The following is a 23,895-nucleotide window of genomic DNA, read 5'->3' on the forward strand; positions in this document are numbered from 1 at the left end:
AACAAAAGAGTGGAGATGCAGTCAGTAAAAAGCTGCAAAGTGCAGCCCAACAGTTTAGGATCGATTCAGGCAACATGAATAGTGAAAATCAGTGAATTAGTAACTGTAACAGTAATATGCTAGCAGTGAAAAGAGCATTCCAGGACAAAACCCCAGGCCCATGTATACATTATACTTCCTCATAAAACAAAGTAGAGCCTTTTCCATGTGTTTCAGCGCAGCCTCTACGCTTCTCTGGGTTATACTAACACACTTTAAAAATGTCAATAGTGGAATATTCGGGCAAAGTGCAGGGTTAATCAGTCAGCACTATGCACGTGGCTCAGGTTTTATAAAGCATTCATACACTTTCATAAAGTGATGACATTTCTTATTTGGGGGGGGGGGGGGGGGAAATCAGATTTCCAGGTTCTATATTTGATTTAAGAACAATTTAGAAAACAACAGGAAAAAAGCCAATTGCATCTAATCTAACTATCTGCTTTTTTTACCCACGTTAGAAATTCTATTGAATTCTTACAATGTGTGTTTTCATATCATAATCTTGCTCTAATCTAGAAAGCCAAACAAAAGAGCTAGACCATAATTCAAAATTTAACACTGGGTTGTAACCTAGAATCATTTTTCATTTAAGCCAGCACAGAGTTTGGCATCCAATACTGAAGCTATAACTACTATGAGGACAAAAAGAACCTGTTATATTACTCTTGTTTTCTTTAAACTCACTTACTGCATTGTAAGGAGCTAATATGAAACGGAAAATATGCCCTCGCTGTTGGAAGATTTCAGGTGCTAATTCTGCCAAACACATTAGGACCACTTAACTCTATGACCAGTGCAGTTCCACTATTTGGCACCAGTGAATCCCATGACCTTTTCCACATGACCTCAAAGATGACTGAATTTTACTGCCAAGTTTATTATGTTAGCTCCTTTGCTGTTTTTTTTTCTTAAGATTTTTTTTGTGTTAGGCTTCTCACTTCCCAACTGAAGAAGCTAGCTGCAGGTTTGTTTGGTGCTGAATAAGGGTAGGGTTGTTCAGCAGTTTGTATATTTTAGCCACCAGAATTTACAGAAAACAAAAAATGCCTTAACATGCCTGCTTACTTATCAAGACTTTAATTTGCTCTAGGCAGTTCCGCTAGCATCATGGATGACACACACACAAAGAAAATAACTTGTTTGCAGTTTTATTAGTAATACACCTAAACTAGCCACATTTTCTTTGGCTCTATTGAAAACACTAGGTAAAAAGGTCCAACACAAAAAGGCACATTAACCCTGATCTTGCAAATGGATTTGCACAGATGAATGTTTACACCCACGCATCACTGCCAGCAAGTCAATGGGGACTGGCACAATCCCAAGGGATTGACCCTGTCGCTCTGATTGCTAGATTGGAACTGGAAAGCAGAGGAAGAAAAGATTTCTGACTTTCTGAACTGAAACAGTACAACAGAAATTGCCCTTACAGAAAACAGTTGCACTTCGGATTTGGTTTTAGCAATAATTTGTACAGGTTTGATAGACACTGCAAAATACACGGTGAATGCAAATGTTGCTGGAAAGAAATAATAATTTAAAATCTTTTCTTAAGTACAATTTTCTCTTTCTCTTCTTTTTATTTCCTTTATAATGTAGTCAAACTCTAGTAGAAGGATGTCATTATAAAACCTAACATTACTCAACAACCGAATGATCAGTTGACTTCCCATAAAGGTTACCCTAGTACAAAAAAATACAATTCCTTTCTACTGCTACAGCAAATGCAATCTAGTAACTAGCTACTGATTGTGAGGTACTGTTTTCTCTTAAATTGGTATGCTTTTTCATTTGTAGACTATCTTTTAAAGAGAACTGCAACAACATGAAACAGCACTTTTTCTTCTGTATATAAAAAGCAATTTCTAGTAAATACCTTTGAATAAATTACAGGGGGTTTAAAATTGTCAAAAAAGGAAACTAGCATAAACAGGATACTTTAACAGCACTGGTAAATTTTTTAAAAAAGCTATGAACTTAGACTTGATTATTCAATATAATTTTAAAATATAATTTAAATACATGAGAAAATGCATTAGAGTTGTAGAACTAGAAATCTGCCATTTAATCATTAAGGTACCCCTTAAAATGTAAGTTTAATTGAAGCTACACAAGTTGGCAGTTTGTCTTAATAGCAGCACTTAAGATTTTACTTGAAACTTTGACTAGAGAACACACATCAAGACAAGATTTAGCTGAGCCACTGTGATTCTTAATCAGCCTTTAATAAGGATGTTGACTTCTCCACCCACATAAAGATACATGTCTTTAGATCTGATTTTGCACGAGAGGAAAAAACCAGCATGTATTAACCATATATTGATTCTTACCTTTGTCTTCAGCTTCTGAATTTCAGCTTCTGTAACTGCATGTTTGATTTGCAACTAAAATTGAAAATATAAAATAAACAAGTGAAGTCACAGAGAGTACTCCAGTATTTTAAAGCCTATACTGCAAGTTGAATACCTTATTACATAGCAGAAGGCCTTGAAGAGTGCTGCAGTGCAGTAGATTGTAAATTAAAATGTCTAGCTTGCAAAATGACTCAGTCTGTGCAACCTAATTAAAGATAGGATGCCGTCTAACCACTCATAATTTCAAATCAGAACATCCAATCTGTTTAGCAAAACCAAATGTCTTATGCTTAAAAAAAAAGCAAAAAATGATGTTATCCTGCTGGGCTTTGCTCTCTGATGTGAACGTGAAATACGTCCCAGTGCTGTCAGAAAGTCCCACTGCATTGATTAAAGCAGGCATGTTACAAAAAAGCAAATATGGAAGTAAGTGATTTAACAACTCAAGAAGTCAGGAAAAGCTTGAGGGAAGATTCCACACATTTATTTCATGCAAGAAAAAAGGTAAACTGATGTTATCCTTCTCCACCATTAGCTGGAGTTATTTTGTTCAAGCTGGTGATTTCAAGTGAGAGCAGTTACACGCAGAAACTAAAAAACAGCCAACGGCATTCAAGCACACAAAATGATTGCAAGTAGATTAACAGCCCAGGCGGTGTACTAAAGGTTGTAGTTACGTTACCAAGCAGCATGTCACAATAACAGTGCATCTGTACAGCGAAAGGGTCGGTGCTGAGGACCTGGCATCCACCTGCACACTCTTCAGGAGGATTGCCTTTGGACTAACCTACATTAGTCTGATCCTCTGGAGTGAGTACTCATTAGCTCTTTGAATGTATTAGTCAATGTCCTGAAACACCTTTAGTTTCACCCCGAAGGTCTGCTATGCACAAGCTCCAAGAATACTCTGAAGTATGAATCAAACTACAGTTTCAACAATATAACCCTAATCCAAATGGAAATGATCATGCACATGCACCCAGTACTGGTCTGCACCCAAATCCCTGCTGCTTTACGATTTAAAGCAGGCCACATGGACAAGCTTCTGACAGGCCACAAAACCTTAAATCTAAAGCACTATTTAATCTGGATCAGTGACTTGCGTGTGTTGGGTAAGTAGTTGAAGGCAAGAGCAAAACCTGAATTACAGCTCGAGCTGGCACTGTCATGGAGGCAAAGGCTTTGTCCATTATTTATGAATACCAGGAATAGTTACAGAAAAGCATGTTTTACATGGGCGTTACTCCTCTTACAAGACTAACAGGAGCCTTTGGGAACAGTTTAGGTTAAGCTAATGGAGTACTGAACCAGAATCTGTGGTGAAGCAATGGCTATATTCTTGAAGACCAGGCTGTTAGAAAATACATGCTCTTCTGGAGGACAGGAGTAATTTTCAAAATAACAAGTGCCATCACAGAGTTGACTGGTGCAAGTACCTTTGAGAAAGGCTACTTTTGAAATTCCCTTTTCTCAGGGCCTCTTGAATGCACTTCTTGTGGCATAGGAAATGCACACTCTCTGATGCAGTTTGATTTGCAAATCAGCCTTAACTGATCTAGTGAATAAACTAGTCTAGTAATTACTGCTAGTAATTTCTAGCAGAGAATTACTGAATTCATGCTGAAAGTAATGCATGCAACCAGTATCACCTGAGGAACAGTTTAGGAATCTTCTTTCATTTCTTGGTCACTGTCTTTAGAGGAGACTGTAAGCACTTCTAGTCCCCAGGACCATCTACTACTTCCACTCATTTTCTGACTTAGCCCTGCAAAGTGTTACGAATCTGCAAGTGCTCAGTAAGAGCAGATGTACGATTTCATTTCATATGAAACCAGTCATTGACTATAACAGCCTGCAGAAACGTGTAGAACGTGGAGGCACTGGCAGGTGAACATACATGGGGTCAGACCAAAGCTGCCCCAAGCACGCAGCTAACCCGGGGACCACATGGGGTTCCTGAGGAAGTGCCACGTGAGAGCAGAGGTACTGGTCCAGGACGGAGTGATGCCAGTGCAGCTGGGAACAGGGCACTTGGCAGCCCTGGAGCTGGTGTTAACGACAAGAAGTGGCCAGTGGTGCTACTCCACCCAGTAGGCCAGGAAGCCAAGAAGGATATTCACCTTTCTGTAACTATAAATATAGAGAAAACTAAGGAGATACTTTAATTAGCATTTGCAAGATGTTACTTGCAATTTTTGAGCTCATGCAATCCAACCTCTGATTTGCAATTTTCAGAGACTGAAAACTGTTTTTTCTTATCATTCCATTTCTGTTAGTAGTGAAAAATTACGAAAAAAACATCTCAAAATGTTATGGTGTTCATAAAGTGCCCAGACATTTGCTTATTTATGCTACCTCATTGTTTGGGACTGTGATAAAATCAGGGGAAGGACAGATGAGCTAGACTTTGCCCTTTGCAGAGTTAATAATGAAATCAAATGGCCAAGACTCAAAGCCTTAGGCTACCTGCTTACAGTCCATTCCCATCTCTTCTAAAACGCCACAAACCCAAAAGCAGCACTTAAACAGCTTATTATTACATACAAATAAACTCCAAATTGTTGCATAAATGACAATCTGCTCAGGTACAGATGGTTTTAACAGTTATTTTTATACCCTCTGTTATTAAGTTAAAAAAATGAATACTGAGCACCCAGTCAGATCATTGAATCAGTACATGGTACAGCAGATCCCACTGAGGCAGAAGAAAAAAGACACTTTCCTGCTGAACAGAGAAACGGGTAGCTGGACATCTACCTTTTTCTTTGTTTACTTCTTTTTGAAGAACTAATTATGCTTGCAGAATAGATGTGAAATACTAACACATTTGTAAGTTAGATTGAACAACAGGCAAGGTCAACTGTTTGGCAAGCAAATCTGGATTCCATACTTAAAATATTTTAAGCAAGTTTACTAATAGGGGAGCAGAAATACCTTATTCTATCTATGTCCCATATCATGTCAGAAAAATTCTTGGCAGATACTGTTTTGTATCTTTATGTTTTCTAAGTCAATGTAAAACTGTGAAAGTTTCTTTTTAACAAAGACATTTTGCATATTTTTTAGCACATTTCCTTTTCAAAGATATCTTGTAAAGCCAATTAAGCTTCTTCAAGACAATACAACTTTTTACAAAAAACAAGATATACAGAGAAAATGGATCTAATTCATCTAAGACCACAAAAGGTAGAATGGGATTAAAAGCCAGCAAATGTTAAAATATCCAGAGTACAGTGGAAAAGAAAGTACCCAATGGAATGTAATAATCTCCATGACAATATTTATATAATAATTGTATTTTTTGCATATAATAATAATTTTTCATATATTTCATTAAGACATGACATATAATACCTAATACTTCCATAAGGTGTCCCTTCTCCCTATCTTGTCTCTCTTCAATCATCACAGTTAAAATAAACCGTCTAGCTCTTTCAAAGCAGTTAAGGAACATCACTCCCATTTTTCCTGTTTTACATCCAGGAAAACAACATTTGCAGAAGTACAGTGATTCACCCAGGAATGCTATCTCTCTTCTGACCTTCCTTCCAAAAGCAAGGCATTTCAAATAAGAGTGCTCTCAGAGTATGTGATCACATTTTTCATTGCAAAGCCTGAACTCAATTAATTAGGTCAAACTATTATGCTTAAAGATTATGTCCAACCCACTTGTTTAATACTTTCATTAATCTCTGGAGCAAGAACAAGAAAGAACAGTTATTCTTTAAATACAATTCCAGAAAACACTGTGTGGGCTTGTGCAGCGTGATCATGAACAAGTCCTCTAGTGTTGAAAGAATTCAGGGCAAATACCAAGAAAAATACATGTACTCACTCTGTAGCAGCCAACAAAATGCAGCTGTGTACTATTAAATGCAAACAGCGAAACAAAAGTGGCATGCTTCTAACAGCAGTAACTGTGTGGGTTAGTGAAAAAGAGTCCACTCTTAGCAGGAGCATTTAATGCTTTCTGCTCAGGCTCTCATCTGCACTTAAATTGGAGGATCCCACAGTCCCTTCATCTGATCTCCCCTACACCAGCGTTTTGAGGCCACTGCACCAGACAGGTTTGCAAATACCTTCAAATCACATTGGATACACTCAAGTATGGCAATAGCCCGAGCTGAGGGAAACCGTATTCAAACATAGTTTTATGGGTAATTTATTCAAAAGTGACTATCTTGCCCATCTGTGGTTTCCGTAGTCTTGGTACACTGGCACAACCCGAATGGTAACATCTTCCCACCACTTTGAGAAAGTTGTCAGTATGTATGATGCAAAGCATTAGAAAATGAAGTAGACTGTCCTGCTAATTTGCATAGTACCCTGGAACTTGAAATATGCGGTGAGAAAATTATCATTTAAGTGAAGTAAAAAACTATCAAGAAAAAATTATGAAAAAAAGTGGGCATCCAAAAATTGAAAAGGGTTATCAGCAGAAAAGGGAGTGGTTGCTCATTGACTGAATACTTCCAATACGTTACTCTAACTAGAGAGTATTAACAACATATTTATAGAAGATAAAATATTTGGTTTGAGTGAAGGGATGGGGAAGGAGGACAAAAAGGGTGCAACAGGTCCTGTTGCCCAAATCATTTAAAAAGTGTTCTTTATTGTCATCACTCAGCCCATTACTGTGGGCTTAGATAAACCAAACTGTCTCGTGTCTTCATTTGCATCAGAATTCAGGAAAGCTCAGCAATAAACCACATCAAAAGCACAGCCTAAAATACAGAAGAAATGTTTCTCAGCTCTTTGGTATATTAAGTTATATTAATTCAATGACCACAAGAAACACCACTGATTCAAGCCCCAGTTAGCACCAGCAGATGCTACTCAAACTCTGTAACCACAGAGTTTGGTAAAACACCAGCTTGAAATATGCCTGCTTCCCCAATACAGCATCTTTCTAAACACATGCCCAAACATATAATACTGCTGTATATTGATGAGTTGCTGTGAAATGATGAGCTCCACATGTCCCTTTTCACTGAAATTTAGCATTTGCTGTTTGTTCTCCCGACCACTTTTGATTAGAATCTTAACAAACAACAACAATAACAAAAAGCAGCAGCAGTCTGCCAGTAATGAATTAAAGTAATGAATTAACTTGCACCTTGTCCTCCTGGTCAAAAAATGCAAACTAAGTGCTGAGGCAGAATAACTTCTGTACTGAAAACTTAAAATTGTAAATTACCCTCTATCAATGCAACAGTCACCTGAAAGCTGATGCTGAAACAACTCCGAACAGTTCTGCTTCTTTAAATCAGAACTTTTTGAGTCATTCAAAAGTACCAAGTACACAAACAGCTAGACATCAACTCTAGTTTTCAAGAGAAAAGACAAGTACTGAGCAATGAGGTAACTAGAAATTTAATTCCAGTGAGAGATTTCAGGAATATTTTCTATCTGTAACTTACTTCTTTGAATTTGTGAGTAAGCTTGCTGGTGTCCACATCACTGGGGGAAAACATGTCATCATTTTCAGGGAGATCGAATACTTCAATAGCCATGTCACCTCCTGGAAGAACAGGTCCCATGTCTTCATCTTCTTCATCTGTAGCATATTCCCCTGTCTTAATTTTACAGCATTTAAGAAACTCCAGTTATCCTTATTAGGCAGAGAATTCAAACAGTAATTAAGCTACTGTGCAAACACAGCATACTGCATACAAAAAACAGTTTTATCTTTTCTTCAGCTATAGTCCCAGTATTTATGACTTCTACACAACAGAACTCCACAGTAGTATTTCAGAACATTAAGAGAGATGAGAAAACAGTGTCTTAAGCACTAAGAATTTAGTGCTTAAGTATTACTGGCTCTGTATTTCAATGGTTTTCATAATTTTCCAAGTGAGGTCTCTTTTCTGTAGGAAGACCTCTCCAGATTTATCTCAGATTTAACAAGGACTCTTTTCCAAACAGAATTAAAAGAAGAATATAACCAACAGGACCTCCATTAGTCTTTTATAAGCCATCTGGAGGAAGTTAATTCTCCAATGATATTCCATGCTGAATTTGAAAATCTACTGGTTTGTTCTTTATAAACAAATTAACGATAGAAAAGTTATACCCACACAGAAAGACAACAGCAGGAAAAAGAAACCGAGTGTCAGAGACAAGCTCAGAGACTGAAGTCAGAGTTTACTTAATTTTCACCCTGAATAAGAAGCTGATTCTAGCTAGTTTTAAACATAAAATGTGGGTGTTTCTTTGGCTGATAAACCATGAGATGTGAGCCATTTGCTGACAAAACAGAATTTTTAAAAATCATAAGCTACAATCAGTATCCCAAGATTAAACAAAATACAACAATAATACTGAAAAGAAAAGGCTAGCAATATTAAACCCCAAGTTGTCTAGACAATCTTTTGCACATACACCTGTGCTCATCTCTCCCCATGCCTAAGGTGGCTGGGTACTGCGTCGCTTCAGCAGGGCTCCCTCTGGAAGCTGGAGTACATTGCAAACGGACCACAAATAGCCTGCTGGCTATGCAAATAGCTATGCAAACATATTATAAAGCAAACAGCTCCCTCAGGGCCACATCTGGATTTATAAAGCTTGGGACTCAATAAATACACGGAAAAGGAAGGGTGGGGGGAAGGGGTGCAGTCCTTCTCATGTTTATACAGTACTAGCACCAAAATTTTGACAGAACTGCTCAAGTTTTTGTTCATTAGCTTTCAGGTCCTGAGATGAAGGCACATAGTATCATTATCAGAAGTATATTCCCAGTAGTGCCAGGATTATCTATTAGTGTCATTTTTTCTTGAACGAACTTTTCAAAACAACAGGTAAGAACTCAGATGTCTGAACAACAGTTTGAATCTCAACTTCCCACCTTAATTTAATTTCCCTGCTCTTGTTTAGGCCTATGTGAATCTCTCTGAACTAAAAAGCAGTGCATGAAAGCACATTAAGTCTAGGTATACAAGTACACACAGACAGAAAAGATGTATGTATGTCTCCAACAGGGTGATATACTTGCAATAAAACATTACTGTTTCTTGAATAAATAGCACATAGAATGATCATGAATGCTTTGGGTTGGAAGGGAACTTAAAAGATCATGAAAAATCTATATTGTCCTTTTTTAAAAGCACTAAAGTTTTAAAAAACAAAGCAAGCCAAAACACACAGAAAGCATAGAACGATTTGGTAAAATCTGATGTTAAAAGAACTATTCAAAAGAAAGTAAGTCACTAACATGCATAACCCATCCATACTTTCAACATCACTGCTAATGCAAGCCACTTCTTTGGAGAGCTATCTGTGTCTCTATAAATAGTTACATATTCTCAAATGAAATAAACATGAACCATTTATTTTACATACTTTATATGCACTAAGAATCTCAGCAGTCTTCAACAAAAAAAAGAGTTAACAGCTGGTTTTGCTTCTTTTTTTTCCATATTTAAAACAGAAGCAAAGAACACACAATTCATGTCACTGGAGTTTTCAGGCATGTTAGCATTTCAGCTAAGCAAGACAACGCCTAAAATTAAATTTATCATTCTGTATGTCTAGATCTCATATGCATACACATAATCTTCTGCCACGCTACACTTGTAGTAACTTCTGTTTCTATTTTATTCCCCACAGCTATGTGCAGTTACGGGCTAAAAAAAAAAACAACTAGGCTGCTAACTCTTCTGGCTTTTTCCAGGAGCATGTACCACCTACACACTATCAGGGTGGTAAGAAGCAAACAACTTAACTTGAAAATACCAAGGAGATTTCAATGAAATGAATTATTGTGGGGACAAAATACTAACACAATCCATGTACTGTCAATTTTGCAGTCATTATCCCTAAAAAATCTATAAGGTGATACACAATTATAATTTCTACATGAAAAAAACATCTTGGTGGGTCCATCAGCAGTGGCAAGGAAATTTCTGAAGCATGCAAAACAGAGGCAGAAATAGGATTGTTAACTCATGCCCAGTTTGCGTAAAAAAACAGATCTGGCTCAGCTACATGTGCATTTTAAGGAAATAATTTAATGTACAATCCTAATTATATTTATCAATTTTGGTAAAAGAATAAACCAGATAAGTTTAGTTAAAACAGACTCCTCCAAAGACTTAAAACTAAAAAGAAGTATTTCTTACAGAAAGAAAAACGAACTCATATGAAGGACTAAGTTATACTGGGGAAAATTTCAACATCAGGCAATATTCTGCTGGCCTCAGGATTCTGCATATTTGAAGAGGGACATCAGCCAGCTGACAACAAACACAAACGAAAAATCTTGCTTCAAATCTTACATTGTGAGTGTCAATAGGCACAGTCAGTTTTGCTTCAATTAATGCAAAAACTAGTCATCAAAGCAAAGCACTGCAGTTGCTCTGCTAAACAAGACAGCAGGATGACACAAACACATTACAGAGCACAGAAATAAACAGGACTTTTGCTTTCGTCTTCCTAAGAAAGGGATCCAATCTTACAATCACATCAAACACAAATTAAAGGTTCAAAAGAACCGATGTGTGCTTAAATGAAACGTATGTCATAAACTACACGAAACATACTTTCCCTGAAAAAATTACCTCTGCTGACTTTTGTTTCACATGAAACTACTAAAAGGTTGTTCAGATCCTGAATCAGTAAGCTAGAATGGGAAACTCAGTGTTTTACAAGAAGCAGCAAGGCACAGACAGAAGTTACTTTAGTTCAAATTAGCAAAGCCTTGTAAGGTAATAGTTGTTATTGCAGCTGCCTGAGGTTCCTTGCAATACATTTTGTACTCTTAGCTGACAACAACAATAATATTTTTTACCTCAATAGTCAAGGAAAATTTACATGCTTTTCAAGAAGAAACTTGGATTCTTCAGTCTGTATTAGTGAGCAAAATTAATGCATGCAAAAGACCTATTTCTCATTTTAGTAGCACCTAGGGCTTCAGCTTATCCCATTCACAGCAATAGCTTCTAATATTAGCCATTCAATTTTGCTGTATGCTATCACTGTTAATAGCATGAAATTGTCTTTATAAACATGAACTGCAATTTCCTAATTTAAAAGGGAAGACGTGTTACTGACATTGTTTAACTGCCTTGTAAATTCTTGAAATGGGCCTAAGGCTCCCAAGCAGAAAGAAGGAGCAGCAGCCGCCACCAGGATAATGCAGACAGAAGTTCCCCAAATCACCATAAGAAAGCCTGCATCAAGCTAAATCTTTTGTTTGTGCTGAAAGTCTCCCACAATCAGGGAACACCATTTGAAGAACTGTAAGAATAACTCAAGTCCAACTCTTAATTTGATTTTTTTTTTTTATGGTTTATACTTAATTCTTTCAAAAGAGCAAAGGAAAATATAATGGTATAGTATCAATCACCGCTTTTACAGGAATGCTCCATATTAATGATGTTGGAAAAAACGTACTCTCTGAAAGATTCGTTTAACAAATATATTCTTTGGGTGTCAGACATTCAAGCACATTACATTTATCTTTTTGTGCGTGTCTAGATTTTCTTCAATGGTTTTGAAGTTGCTTTGCTCTCAGAATGTTCTGATAAATGAGAATTTTAAGTGAAAAAATATTCTAATGACTATTAGTGATATTAAAATACATTAAAATGTCACTTGCATAACAAGGACTTGTCTGTGGCCACAGAGTGAATAGAATTCTGCAGTATTTTATTAATTTCACATCCTGCATCACCATATGCAGCCTTCAGGGGAGCAGGTCATCTGCTTTATGTGACTTTTACCATTCCCTGTAGAACATAAAGAAGATAGTACCATGTTCAAACAAAAACTCTAAGAAATGACAGAATTTGACTAAAATGTGCACAGAACACTATTAACACAGGGAAGTCAAAAAGTTTCAGTCAAAGATACAGATTCAGGTCATACTTAACACACTAAGTAGGAAATACAAAGACAGTGCCAACTTCAAAGTCTTTGAGTTTTGTTTTCTGACAGGATACAACAAACTGAAAGGATGTGGGATTCTAGGAAGCTAGACAAACTGGTGATGAGTAAACTCTGCAGCAGGCTATCAAGAGGTAGCACCCGAAACAATATACTCTCCCAGCTTTACTGTAGTTAGCACAGGCTCATTGGGAAATGCCAACACTGTCTATCATAAGTAGTACTTGAGAAATAATTGATACTACTGGCTCTGCTCAGCTTGTGGGAGCTTAACACAGACTGTCAGCTGTTTTATGTTTATCCTGCTTGTCTTTGCGTGGACCCCACTGTGGGCATCTCCTTTCTCTTAGTGTTTGTCAGTTCTGCACAAAGTTTTTGTGTTTTCATTCAAAGACTTAAAATTAAGAAGCATCTGAAAGCAACCTGCAATCCTGTGACAACCTGCAGCCCATGATAACAGCAGATTCTGAACCGCAGGGACGCAGGGCATTTATACAGTAAATTATGATTCTTTCAGGATTACTTATATACTAAATTATGTATCTTTTGGAAACACTATGTGTATTAGTGTGAATCTTCCCCAAGAAATAACTGTCATGTAACATTCCTGCAAGGCAATGGAATGAAATGCTACAGCAGGCTAACAAGTATCTCTCACCTAGCATCTGACTCCAGCCCAGTGCATGCTGGCTGGCAGAAGTCAGAATTGTCTCAAGAACGCTGCTGCTATTTTAAAGAACTTGGATCCTTCTGAAGTAGCTAGATGCTGCTTGGGCTGTGATGAAGACTGTGCTAAGTTTCAAAACAGAGGAAATCCAGCCAGCTGGTGGCACAGCAAGATAAACCAGCAGGACTTGCACATGCCTGGCACACATTCTCTTCCTGTGATTTGACCAGCTCTACAAAACACAGTCATGTGCAGTGACTCCAGGACTCAAACACAGATCACCGATTTCCTGCTCCGGAAACCTGATATGTTATTGCTGTCTTTGTGGTAAAGTCTCTGAGGCTCAGAATTTGACAGCCTCAACGGAAGGTTAAATAAAGATTTATTTTTTGTTTGTTTATTTATGCAGCATTGTAGCTGGAGATCCACGTTACCATATTTTAAGAACTGTATGAACATGAAGAAGACAGTTTGATAGCTCTGAGACTGAACAACTCCTGTATAATTCTGTGCCACCTCAGCCCAAAACCTCTTTACACTGACAATCCCCATTATTTCTGAACTTCATGCAGTCACAATCACTGTCACTTTGAGGAAATGGCCTCAAAAGGTGTGGTGGGTCTGCATGGCAAGGTTTTGGTAGCAGGGATCTACAGGGTGGCTTCTGTGAGAAGATGCCAGAAGCTTCCCCCATGCCCAATGGAGCCAATGCCAGCTGGCTCCAAGATGGACCCACCGCTGGTTGAGGCTGAGCTAATCAGCAACAGTGTTTGCACCTCTGGGACAGCGTGTTTAAGAAGGGGGGGTGGCGGGGTGGGGATCAGCACCAGTGAGAGAGAAGAGTGAGACTGTGTAAGAGCAACAACTGCAGACACCTAGGCCAGAGGAGAAGCAGGGGCAGGAGGTGCCCAAGGCACCGGGCCAGAGATGCCCCTGCAGCCCCTCGCAGTGAGGCAGGCCGTGCCCCTGCAGCCCAGGGAGGTCCATGGTGGAGCAGATCTCCACCTGCAGCCCGGGGAGGACCCCACACCGGAGCAGGTGGGTGCCCCAAGGAGGCTGTGACCTGTGGGAAGCCCAGGCTGGAGCAGGTTTGCTGGCAGGATTTGTGACCCTGTGGGGGACTCACACTGGAGCAGGGGAAGAGTGTGAGGAGAAAGGAGCAGCAGAGACAACGTGTGATGAACTGACCACAACCCCCATTCCCCGTCCCCCTGCGCCACTCAGGGGAGGACAGAGAGAAATCGGGAATTAAGTTAAGCCTGGGAAGAAGGAAGGGGTGGAGGGAAGGTGTTTTTTCTGATTTGAATGGTAATAAATTAAACTAATTTTCCCCAAGTCGAGTTTGTTTTGCCTGTGACGGTCACTGCTGAGTGATCTCCCTGCCCTTACCTCGACCCACGAGCTGTTCGCTGTATTTTCTCTCCCCTGTCTGGCTGAGGAGGGCGGCGATAGAGCAGCTTTGGTGGGCACCTGTCATTCAGCCAGGGTCAAACAACCACAAAAGGGTAGGGGTTTTTTGTACATTTGTGGATATTCATTCAGACAGTGTAAACTGAGATTTTCTTGCCCAAAGGATGCCCTACTTACCAGAGCCGAAGAATGCAACACTGGCAGCGGTTTCTGGCATACAGCAACATAAATCCAGCCACATTTGCCCTCACAGAGCAAGGTGAGCTCAAAGTAGTAATGCTTGTATTTGACAGTAAATGGGCCAGAAGGGCTTGTGGTCACAAAAAATGTCTTTGAACTGTGTCTAATGTGTGTTATATCACAGCTTCTATCTTGTCAATTGGCTGGGAATGGTGCAAATTATGTGAGTTTACTTGGATGGCATAGTCAGGCAACCAAAAAAACCCTATTCAGGATTGCTGCAGGTTCCCAATAAAAGCTACTTCTAACAAGTTAGTAGGGGACTTTTACCAGCTTTCACAAAAAGCTAATGTTTCAGTGCAGAAGCATACCAACTTTATTCCCTTATTTCAGAAAAGCAAATGCCTTCAGAGGAAAAGCAACGGTGACAGAAGCATCAACCAGTTTGATATTTGCTCTTCTGGAACAACCCAAATATTTCAAATCCATGCTGAAAAGCTTTCCAGTAACTTTGGTCTTCAGATAAGATTCATCTTCAAAATCTGTAAAAATCAGCAGCCATGGTAATGGAGAGGGCCAGAAGCTGACCTCTTGAGTGACAGTTAAAAAGAAGAATTAGGAATAGAAAACAGAACGTTAAAAAAAAATTCATAGTGAGACACTAGACATTCTGTTACCTCATCATCATCTGCATCATACTGTGCATAATGCTGCTCCAGCAGCTCTCTCTGGCGGCGTTCTTGTTCTAGAGTTTGGCTGATCAGCTGTGCAACCTCACTCACTTGTCCCGGTTTCTCTCGTCCAATCACAAACCTATACAAAACAGTGAAAAAATATTACTCCTAATGTTTTACCAAAGTTCTTTATCTCCACAGATACATGGCTGTGATCATTTTAAATGTGTTCTGTGGATGACATTTGCCAGAAGGGCGCTGCGCGCAAGACGAGGAGTGATCTGACCACGACAGTATTCACAGGAGTGGGAAAAAAGAAGTGACTGCTACAGCCTTCCCTCCGATTTCATTTAAAAAGGTTCTCTGAGTTAGAACTTTACAGACACAGACCTAGAGTGGGCAATTTTAAAGAAATGTATCATCACTTCCGTTACCTTTAAAGCAACATATTTCCTGAAAGCCTACAGAAGACCAGATGCACAGTAACAGCACAGACACACTTCTGGCAGCTTGTAGTGAAAGGAACACGCAGCAGAGTAACTTCTTTCTCCATTTTGACTTAGACGAGATTTCTGAGCTTTTGTATCTGCCTTCCTCCTTTCTATAACAAAGAATCTATTTCCACATTTTTAAATCTGACAGACACCATTTCCCTAATTTTAAGCTGTATTTAAATCCCTCTTTTATTTCGTGAACTTCTGTTGCTAAGGAGCATTTTTCTCCACTGTTCGCTATTGCTGAACACTGGGAGCACATTTCTTTGGCTTAACAAAAGGCAAGGAAGTGCCTCTTTCTTGGTTGAGACTTACAAGACCACTTCCCAGTCTTGCTTTCAGCAACCGATATTTAGAATTGGCTTAGATTTTAACACTTTTTTCCAGCACAGTGGCATAACCATAATTAGATATTTTGCTATCTATAGTAATAACGATAAACACCCATTATATAGTACCAACACACTGTAAACTACCGAAGAAAAGCACAATTTAAAGATGTCAAGCTGAAGGAACATTTTCTTAGCAGGCTAGAAAGACAATTAGGTAATTAGATGTGAAAAAAATATTATGAAGAGCTGAAAAGCACTACCAGGTGACACTGAGATACTGCATATGGTAAACTACTTGTTTTCATAACATTTGGCTCAGATGATGGATATAATTTATTATTGAAATGAGAGTTAGAAATGTGTATTATATCCCACGTAAGAAAATAATTTTCATTAGTACTGCCTATCACTGTTAAAGTCATCTGGGATTTGGCATCCATGGGTAAGCCAGCTTCCCATGAGTGGATGACCCTGAGCCCATTTCCTAAGCCAAACAATTTGTCAGACTTCATGAAGACAGGCACTACAGAAAGGAATATAATTTGGAGATTATTTCAACATCGTAAAAAAATCCAAGTCATTAATTAATTCCAAAAGGATAAGGAAAGTGAGAATGAGTGACTCCATTTGAAATAATGACACAATGTGCTCTGAAAATAATTTGCAAGAAAGTGTCTTAGCTTAAAAACATTTACAGAAAATACTGCAGAAACTAGAACTAAATCAAGGAAATAACATCAGCATTTTAATCCTGTTCAAAACAGATCACAGTCTGGCACTCATATCCTACTATTACAAAATATGACATTGGGTCTCAGTAATGATAGGGACCTTGGGCCGAAAGAAAAAGAATGTTTCTTCACGGCCCCTAGACTTCATCTGTTCTGCATACTGACTCACAGTCGAATCTTGTGTCCTCTGGATTTTAATTTTAGAGCCAAGTATTACAAAGACTAAACAAGCCATGTTTTCAGTCTCAATCAGAAGGAAGAATGAACTTTTGATATTACCACATGAAGTAAAAAAGCATTCAATACACAGTTGCTAAATATTTGTCTCCTCCAATGCAAAAACAAATTAAAAGAAAATACAGAAAAAGTAACTTGTATTTTAAACAAACATTTTAAGCAACATTATACATGACTGTATATACACAGTAGAGAAATCTTCATGTTTGTAAACACATGAGGGACATCACCAGATGCAAACATTGCATTCCCACCTACCCTCTGCCTGATAGTTCACCTCCCTTGGAAAATCAGAGGCTCTAAATAGTTCATGCCATAATTTCTGTACACTGAAAACATCAAGAAGACAATATGTAATGCATCTGAAGTCTGGTAACTCCCGATTATTCAAGGATTGGTTTTGACACATTAGACTGTAATGCAGTAATATTTTCATACAGGCAAACAAGTTTAGGTAGGACATAAAAATGTAAAAGGTCATTAATTGAACTTTTCTTCTCACGTCAAAGTCACTTACAGTTTATAGTGATGGGATTTTCAAGGCTTGAATCATATGTCAAAATGAAGTTCCTCAATAATACTTGAAGCTGTTAGATGATACATGAATAAGAGCCTCAAAGCAATGATGAAGTTTATAGCAAATGTTTTCCTAAATAGAAATACGCAAGGAAAGTTTTATTTTCCTACAATTAACTGCTCTAAAGTGAGAGATTTCCAAAGTGTCTGAAAATAAATATTTAGAAGCATTCAACCCACGATTCATGTCAGTTCTAGATAAAGAATTGTAAATTTGCAAAATGGAATACTACATTGCCAACAATTACAGTTTTTGCAAACTAAACCAAGCCTTTTGTCATGGTACATTCCATGACCTTAGGAATACCATGCTGCATATAATTATGTTTAACTTGTAACTAAAATAAGCCATAAATTATAAATTTATAATTTAAAGAGAGATGAATAAATATTTCTCTCTCAGAAATCCATAAAGCAGAGGTAGTTATTAAAATGCTGAGCATGAATTACATCTTTATGCCTAGAATGGCTTTAAATACAAGAACTATCATAATCTCAAGTGTTTAAATACAAAAAAGAGACATAAGGTTGTGATTCACTGACCAGAAAATTAGTCACTGAACCATAATATGCACACTTCAACGAAGTGGCTAATTATGTATTTCACATCATTCTGGCTCACCTAAATTAAGCACATGCATTTCAGACCTGATTAATTAGTCTCAAGGGCCAGAAGTATTACAACAAAGAACTACAAACTCTATCAGCAATAATATATTTAAGAAGCTGGTTATGTTTCTGGATATGAGACAAATGAGGGGTTTAAAGCCTTTAAACCTCATCACGGTAATATTCCCCTTAATTATCAGAGCAAGCAACTGCAAAATAAAACCCAGTGAATCTGTGACACTCCACTACAAGCCATCACCATACTAAATCTCAGGCCATTACTGATTATTTCTGATGTCCACAAAAAAAGGAATGAGAGAAGAGAGAACATCACAGAAAAGCTGAGCATGAACTGACCTTGATATTCAGGGTTACACCCAATCTAGCTGAATTAACAGCTCTGAAATATTCTCTTTGGTTGAGGGACAGAACTAGGAACATAATTAGTATTTGACTCTATCTCAGATTTAAGATCTAAAATAATACTGTATCTGGAAAAACTGAAAATTAGACCACAGCAACAGTGATTAAGAAAAGCATTCTACTGAAACTGGTAGCAACTCCCACATCTCCTGCAATCCAATCATGATTTAAGGATTTGAAAGCACACCTGATATATGGCTTTCTGCGTATTTCCAGCTTTTACTAAATGAGAATCTGCATATCTGTGCTTCTTCAAGTAATAAAAAATATTTTTTTACAATAGGATCTAGAAATATTATTATAAGAACTGATGAAATTAAAAAATATTTCCATTTTGAAAAGAACTTTTCTACTAGAAGAATGTGAAAGCATAAATTCTTAGTGACAAGAGCTGATGATTTCTCCTGAAAATGTTTCAGGCATTAAGTACTCAGCTAAAAATAATTTAGCATGGATTCCTTAAATTCCACAAAAAGCAATTAAGAATACAGCAGACTCATTCTAAGAAATAAAGACTGGGGAGGTTCCTGCAACAGGATTAATATTTTTTTCTTCTAACCTTTCCTGAAATATAATTTGATCAATAAAAATGTACAGTAAATTTCATTGCATTTGGGGGAGTTTTACAGTTGGATTTTTAAAATGGTTTTCCTCTGAGCTTTAAAGCACAAAGCTGCTTCTGCTACCATTTATCTAATTTATTTCAAGATGTCTTCAATTACCTACTCTGGCTGCTTCCATTAGGATAATAGCCATATAATTAATCCAAAGTGCTAAAAGTGGTGCGAACCCTCTAAGAAGGCAGTTTTATTTAGTTACAGCAGCGCAAGCTGCAACTTGTCAGGTTTCCATGAACAAGATCAAGCTCTTCTAAAAGACAGCAGCCCCAAATTCAGAGGTCGCTGACCGGACATAAGGAATTCACAACCTATAAGCTTCCACTACACTTTTTCAGATAAAATGATCTGAAACTTAGAAGGCATAAAGACTCTTCGAATCAATGAATAATTTAGGTTGGGAGGGACCTCTGGTCCACCACAAGCCCCCCACTTCAAAGGAGGGCCAACTTTTTCATGGCCTTTGATTAGTTTTTTTATCTAATGATGGGATATAACCTGTTCCAAAGTTTGAGAAACCTCATAGTATGTGGGGAGATTTTATGTGTGAAAATACCTAGTCAGAATTCCCCTTGCTGCAAATTCTGTTCATTGCCCGTTACCTTGTTCCTGTATAGAGAGTACAAAGAATCTGGGTTCTTCCTTTCTGCCTCCTGGAAGGTAGCTGAGACAGCAGCAATATGCCTACCATCCCGTTCTTTTCTTCAGACTGAAGATGTTCTTTCCACTTCTTCCCAGCATGTTGCCTGCACAGCTGCTCTCTAGCTCACCATGCCGCACAGGGCTATGTGGCTCCAGATATAGGGCTCACATTTGTCCTTGCTTCATAAGGTTTCTGCCAGCTCATTTCTCCCCCCTGTTGAGGTCCCTCTGAAGAGCAGCCCTGCCTGTTAGCCTATCTAACCTCATCTGCAAACTTGCTAATGGTGCCTTCTGTCTTAAGTCTGCAAATCCACACAGCCCTGCCCTGCACCAGAAGCAAGCGTGTGCACAGCAATCTTTAAAGCTGTTAGCTGTAACCAAGAGGAACTGAGGGAGATTGGTAGAAGGAAGTAAACAAGGTTTGGCTGGAGATTAGTGATGGTGGTGACCCAAAACTAACACGAACAAGCAAAGAGTTCTGCTTGGAGCACCCAAAGTAACATTAGGAAGGATGAAAGGGGCAATGACTGAATGAAGTTATCTAAAGCCACATAAGAAACATTTGACACGGTAACCTATGTAATGCCTAGTGCAGGATGTTGGCTATGTAAAGCCAGCACAGAAAAGCGAACTTTGAGGAAAAGCCTCCCAAGACCCTGGAGACAACTGCCAGTAAGCTGAACTAATGTGCAAAAGTTCTGTAGCCTCCATCCTTGTCCCCAGGCCCAGGATGAAGTAAGCTATGTGTTGTACCCTGAATTTGACCACGGACAGCAGGACCCCAACTTGTCAGTGATTTGAGCCAACATGGGTGTCCTTTTGCCCAGTCAGCAGTCAGGATAGATGCACAGGAACATGACTTCCTTGGTGTGGCTGCGGCATGAGCAAGTAGGTAACATGCAACAGTAACGTGCCACGAATGAGATGTGTATATAGTGTGTATTACATGACTTGCTGTTGTTGTTGAAGTAGTGGTTTGGTCAGTATTAATTTTTTACTAATTTTATTTATTATTATTTTAAAAAACTATTTTAATGACTATGTATTTGAATTAAACAAGGGCTCATCTATTTTTACTTGCATAGACATACTCATACTGATTGAACTGTGACAGCACACGATGACGAAGTCTGGCATACGGTACACAGGCAGCAGACACTAAAGGTATCACTAACCATACATGAACCCTCGCCCTCCAGTGCCATTGCTGCCCTGAGGCTAATTGTTGGAAACCGCAGGAAACATGGAGATGTCCCTGCAACAATACCCAGGTCATTAGCTGATGTGTGGAAAAAAAAAGGCAAAGCAGTCACCAACATCTCCGATTTTTCTGTATACTTTGCAACAAGGGTCTTCTGCACCACTGAGTAGTAGGCCTGCCTGCATAGAGGAGGGGAGAGCAGTAGATGTTGCGTAAACTGACTTTCACAAGGCTCTCGTGGGCTCTTCTATCCTTCAGAGCAGTGGTCTCATACTAAGCAGACCCCTGAACAAGCCAAAATTTGCTCTCCTGAAGTTCAGGGTGTAATTCTAATGTTAATTTCTCTCCAGTTCTTAAGCTCCACTGTTTCATGGTGAATGCTCCTAAAACTGCAATCTTCACTGAAGAACTGACCAGTTCCAAACTGCTCATAAACATGTTTGTAACAGATTTAGCAGACTGCCTCCCTTTGTTGGCTCACTGAACACTTGTGTCAAGAAGTTATTTTTTACACATTTCAAAAATCTCCTAGATTACTTGCACCAAACCATGTCACCCTTGCAGTAATGCTGGAGCAGTCTAAGTCCTCTGTAAGTCCCCAACCACAACCTCTGAACCCACTTGTCACTTGTTCCAAAGCAAGGGCTAGGTCACCCTCCCTCCCGGTTAAATTATGGGACCTGTGGGCAAACATTCTCTTGCCCAACTTTGTCAGGTGGATCCTTTCACTCCCTAGCATTTTTCATTCCTCCAAGAATGCCCATAAAAAGCAGTACCTCTCCTGCACCATTGGCTGCACAACCAGGGACTGTTCTGCATCCAATCCTATGTGACTGGCATGATCAAGAATACCTCTTATGCCCTTTCACCCTAGCCCCCAGAGCCCTGTGACATAAAAATCACAGAATCACAGAATCATGGAACAGGTTGGGGCAGAAGGGACCTTTAAAGGTCACCTAGTCCAACCCCCCCGCAATGATCAGGGACATCTTCAACTAGATGAGGATGCTCAGAGCCCCGTCCAACCTGACCTTGAAAAGTCTCCAGGAATGGGCCATCTACCACCTCTTTGGGCAACCTGTTCCAGTGTTTCACCACCCTCATCATAAAAAAAATTCTTCCTATCTAGTCTGAATCTACCCTCTTTTAGCTTAAAACCATTACCCCTTGTCCTATTGCAACTGCCTCTGCCAAAATGTTTGTCCCCATCTTTCTTATAAGCCCCCTTTAAGTACTTGAAGCCTCCTCTGGACCCACTCCAACAGGTCCATGTCTTTCTGTGCTGAGGGCCCCAGAGCTGGATGCAGTATTGCAGGTGGGGTCTCACCAGAGCAGAGGGGAAATCAAAATTTATAGGTTCCCCTTGATTGAGCAGCCTGTAGTAGACACCAGCCACAAGGTTCCCTTTGTTGCCTCGGTCTCTTAATTCTTACCAGTAAGCTTTCAACCTGCTCGTGGCTATTCTTCAGAGACATACTGAAGGTCTTCCACAGCAGCATCGATGGTGCTGGTGGACGAGCAGCAAAGTAATAGCTTAAGCACCACAAGAGGCTCAGCAGCCTTTCCGCAGCATCCTGGATACAAGCCTCTGATAAGCTCCACTACTATCAACACTAAGTGGATATCGAGTCAGATGATTAGGAAGTCATGTAAAAAACCCACTCACCAATATTAATGCACTTAGATTAATTATTCCCACGGAAATCAATTCTAGTCTAGGGCCTCACTGACACATTACCTTTATTCAAGAGTACTTCAAAATTAGCCAAGGGATTCAATGTTTTGGCAAGTCTCCAGGTTCTTGTCCTTACACTGCTCTGCTCTTCTGAGAGCACAGGTAGAGAACCTCTTCCATCTCTTCCAGACAGCCCAACTGAATCCAAACACAACACTTGCATAAAAGGTTTCCCTGAATTCATGACGAACATTTAATCAGCATTTGCTATAGCACCACACAATTCTTATGGGAATGGCCAGCTCAAAGAAACACACTTGTAAACCCGTGCTTTAACATAGCTGAATGCAAGTGAAGTGCATACATCAGCTCTGTTCAAAAGGTACAAGTGCTACCCTGGAATGCTTCTAAAACCTGGCTGCATTTTGAGGTGAGATTTGCCCTCCCTCACCCTCATCCTTGCTGGCATCCATGGGAAGCAAATCCAGGAAGAAAATACAGATGGGTCACAAGTAAGCTGCTGAGTTAAGGCCATGTCCTTAATCTGGATGACTAGGTGATCCAGGTTCTAGGGAAGCTGGACCACCCTCATAGCACAGTTCAGGGGTAGCTAAATGCTCCTACAGCACCATCCCTGTGGCTTGGCAAGCTATCCTGCAAGGATGAATGGTGGGTATTTCTGCCCAGCTGCCCACATTATGTGATACAACACTGCATGAATCACATTGCACCAAAACTGGATGGAAGCCTCCACAACACAGAACCTTTTGGGCTTTGAAAGAGTAAAAAAATCAGCTAAAAAAGCATTTATGAAGATATTTCAGTCACAGGGTAGGAGTTTGATGTTTAGATCCAACCAACTTGAGGATAAAGTGATCCAAAACCTGTCAAGTTCTTCCTTTTTCCAGGAAAGGAAAAGAAAAGCCACTCCTGATGAAATCCAGCCCCGCTGAATCTTATTAATTCATTAAAATCTTTTAATTATTTCTCTATATAATTCACATTCAAACATTTAATTTCCTGTCCAAATCTGCAAGTATTTTGAGAAATAACTTGCCATAAAATTCAAATTAGCAAGATCTCAGGACATCGGTGCTATGTTTATGCCAGTAAATTAAACAGTGCCAGGGAATGCTCCCAACCATTCAT

General features: G+C 39.1%; 1 protein-coding gene across 7 annotated transcripts in view; it reads right to left on the reverse strand.

Moving 5' to 3' along the window:
- PPP1R9A (protein phosphatase 1 regulatory subunit 9A) overlaps window positions 1–23,895 on the reverse strand; it is a 146,340-nt gene that overhangs the window by 30,203 nt on the left and 92,242 nt on the right. For all 7 annotated transcript variants that reach the window (XM_056334189.1, XM_056334195.1, XM_056334194.1 and 4 more), the window contains exons 6-8: window positions 15,213–15,348; window positions 7,817–7,972; window positions 2,373–2,426 (exon numbers count right to left, since the gene is read on the reverse strand). In XM_056334189.1, coding sequence (XP_056190164.1) covers window positions 2,373–2,426; window positions 7,817–7,972; window positions 15,213–15,348 — 346 coding nt within the window. The remainder of the gene's footprint in view (window positions 1–2,372; window positions 2,427–7,816; window positions 7,973–15,212; window positions 15,349–23,895) is intronic.

This window comes from Falco biarmicus, chromosome 4, assembly GCF_023638135.1.
Source record: "Falco biarmicus isolate bFalBia1 chromosome 4, bFalBia1.pri, whole genome shotgun sequence".
NCBI lineage: Eukaryota > Metazoa > Chordata > Aves > Falconiformes > Falconidae > Falco > Falco biarmicus.